At 45.6% G+C, this 3,126-nt stretch overlaps 1 protein-coding gene across 1 annotated transcript in view; it reads left to right on the plus strand.

The window, feature by feature from the left end:
• Window positions 1-828: 828 nt before the first annotated feature.
• LOC103602791 (citron Rho-interacting kinase) overlaps window positions 829-3,126 on the plus strand; it is a 157,200-nt gene continuing 154,902 nt past the window's right edge. Inside the window, exons 1-2 of the mRNA XM_008587228.1 lie at window positions 829-869; window positions 1,984-2,092. Of these exons, the coding sequence (XP_008585450.1) occupies window positions 1,997-2,092 (96 nt within the window). The 5' untranslated portion in view covers window positions 829-869; window positions 1,984-1,996. The remainder of the gene's footprint in view (window positions 870-1,983; window positions 2,093-3,126) is intronic.

A 3,126-nucleotide genomic window follows, 5' to 3' on the forward strand; every position in this document is an offset into this window, starting at 1 on the left:
GTAGTCATAGAATGCACAAATCTTCAGTGTTAGCAAATACAGTAGTGCCAACTCTTTTTCAAAGATTGTACTAACTTGTACTCCCATCAGCTATGTATGAGTGTGTGTAGCTCCACATCTTTGCAAACAAGATTTTTTTTCTAACCCGAGTGTAATTGTCTCTCATTGTTCTTTTATTTTTCATATTTCCTGATTATGAATGAGGTTGAGCACGTTTTCATACATTTGTTGGACATTTGGATTTCCTCCTTGGTGAAGTGCCTGTTTAAGTATCTTGCCTTTCATTTATTTAAAACTTCCTTTCAGAAGGTCTGACTGACCTTCACCAACTCATTGCCGGACAGACAGACCGGAAATGTAGTAATCCAGGCAGGTTGAAGTTCAAGCTCATTTGCTGCCTTAGCTATAGCAGAACCGGTTGGTTTCCCAAAGTAACAAGTACTTCTACTTCAGCCATGTGAGAGGGACAAGAAGACCAGGCAGAGTGGCTGGGGTTCTGAGAGCAGGGGACAGCGCCCAGGCGACCTCTCCAGGGATCCTAGGCAAACAGACACGTCCCCAAACACTGCATCCTGCTTAACCGCCAATTTCAAACTCCCAAGATCTGCCCTGCCGGGTTTGCCCTTTCCCTTTTTCCCATTGGTCGCGAGTCCAGGGAAGAAACAATTTGACTGGCTCTCCCCATTCACTTCCTCCGTCCCTTTAAGGACTTAGGCGGGGTCTAGCTGAGACGCAACTGTCCATTATAGAAGCTGGCACTCTGATTGGCCCAGCCAAGGCTGAGTCGCGCCCACGCCGTTCCCCGGTTCAAACCCAGCGGCGGGAGGCGCAGGGCGGAGCAGAGCGCAGACTGGCCGGGTCCGCTGAGCGTGAGTCTGATCTCCCACCTCCTGTACGCCCCCACCCCGCTCTGCAAGGCCTGGGGAAGGGCCGCATCCACACACAGCAATCCCAGCTTTCCCTCCCGCAGCGGGGAGGCGGCGATTCCACACTCGGGGCTGCGGGGGCCGGGAGGGTCTTCCCCTGCTGGCGGTGCGCGCGCCCACCCTCCCCCGGAACGGAAGGGTTTGCGGGCTGGTGCCTGGGGCAGGACGACTTGTTATCTCTTAAACGGGGTGGAGTCCTACGTGTGTGCGGCCTTGCCTCCTGTCAGCATGACCTGCGTTACTCTCTCTAGTGGAGTCAGTCCGTCAGCTCCTTATTCTCTGTGTGACCTTAGCGATTTACTTAACCTCTCTGCTTCAGTGTCTTCATACGCTCGGTGCCCACCCCGTCATCTCCTTCCACACCCCCCCACTCTTTTACTCTGCTCCATCCCCTCTGGCCTCCCTGCTGTTGTTGGAGAGGCCACGTCCTGCCTCAGGACCATTGCCCTGGCTGGTCCGTCTGCTACGGATACGTTTCTTTCCCCAGGTATCACCGAGGATTGCTTGTCACCCCCTTCAGGCCTTGGTTCAAATGTTACCTTCTCAGTGAGGTGTACTCTGACTACACTGTTAAAAATTGCACCACTTCCTCTGCTCTGCCCCAGTTGGCCTTACCTTGCTCGATTTCTCTCTCTCTCTCTTTTTTGGCACCCGGCCCGTTTGGGGATCCGAACCCCAGATCTTGGTGTTTTAAGGCTGAGCTCTAACCAACTGAGCTAACAGGCCAGCCCTCAATATTTTTAAAACCCCATAACACTTATCACCTCGCAACACACTGGGGACAAAAATCCCTGCCCTTATGGCGCTTACATTCTAAGGTTGTCACATAATAAACACAATTATAAGTAAGAGAATGTGTCAGATAAGTGTATCACCTGCTGTTACAGTGAGTTAAAATCTGGTTTTTAATCTCCGTGGTCAGACTGAGCTTCCTAAGACTGGGATGGTGGCTGATTTTACCTCCCTATCCCTGACATCTTGAGTGAGATCAGGATCTCTCACGCCTTTCCTGCCCAAAATATTAGTACCTACTTGACCTTTTCTGATTTCCATTTAGAACCAGTGGGGAGATGTTGAAGTTCAAGTATGGAGCACGGAATCCACTGGATGCTGGTGCTGCTGAACCTATTGCCAGCCGGGCCTCCAGGCTGAATCTTTTCTTCCAGGTAACAGGCTGCCTTGCCAAGTTTGCTCACCTGTGTTGGTCTCCTTGGAACCTCCTTGTCACTCACCTTTGCTCTTATTATAGGACTGAAGCTGATATTCTAGGAGAAATATTATTTGGTGTTTTATATGTACCGATTGTATTGGAAAAAGGAGTTCCTTGCAAACAGGAGTAGATAGATAGCTGAACTTGCCCTTGAAGGGAGATCTTTTTATATTTCTCACACTTTACACTTCTGTACTAAAGTTTGTGATTTAATTAGCAGCACTTAAACCACAATTTCTGTAGGTGTAATCCTATTTATTTTTCATTAAAGGGATGTTTACTTTGTAGATTTTTTAAAAAACAGTTTAGATAAATACCACACCTGTGTGACTCACATCCCTCTCAAGCTATACAACATATTCATCACCCCAGAAGTGTTAAAACTTAATTATTTCCAAGTAGATTTCTAATTTTTTTGTTTCTGAAGTATATGGAACACTGGTGAAGCAGGAATCCTTGTTTGATTTATGTTGCAAGTCAAGGAGACAATGTAGATAGTGATGATGATTTAAGTTTGAATCTTGGCCCTAGCACTCGTTAGCTGTGTTACTCTGGGTGAGTTAATTACCTTCTCTGAATCCATTTGCTACTCTTTAAAGTAGGGGTTATGGTACCTAATTCACAGGGTTGTAGTGAGGATTAAATGAGATAATCCATATGAAGTACTTAGCACATTGCCTGGTTCTTGGTAAGCCCTTTATAAATCATAACTATTGTTAATACTAAAAATAGAAAAGTATTAGTTATAATCATAATAAATTCCTTTTTAATTAACAATAATTACATTTAGGAAGGTATTTATGTAGGATACCTGTATGCTGATCAATAGTAATGTGTTCTTGATAACATTTTTTTCAAAATACAGGTATTGGGGAATATTCAAACAGATCAGAGTAGAAACAAATTGAAAGCTTAGGTTGTTCTGTCCCCATAACCATTTGAAGTCATGACATATTTTTTTTTTTTGAATAGTCTGCCTCTAACCTTAGA

The sequence above is a fragment of the Galeopterus variegatus genome, unplaced genomic scaffold (assembly GCF_000696425.1).
Source record: "Galeopterus variegatus unplaced genomic scaffold, G_variegatus-3.0.2 Scaffold4303, whole genome shotgun sequence".
Lineage (NCBI taxonomy): Eukaryota > Metazoa > Chordata > Mammalia > Dermoptera > Cynocephalidae > Galeopterus > Galeopterus variegatus.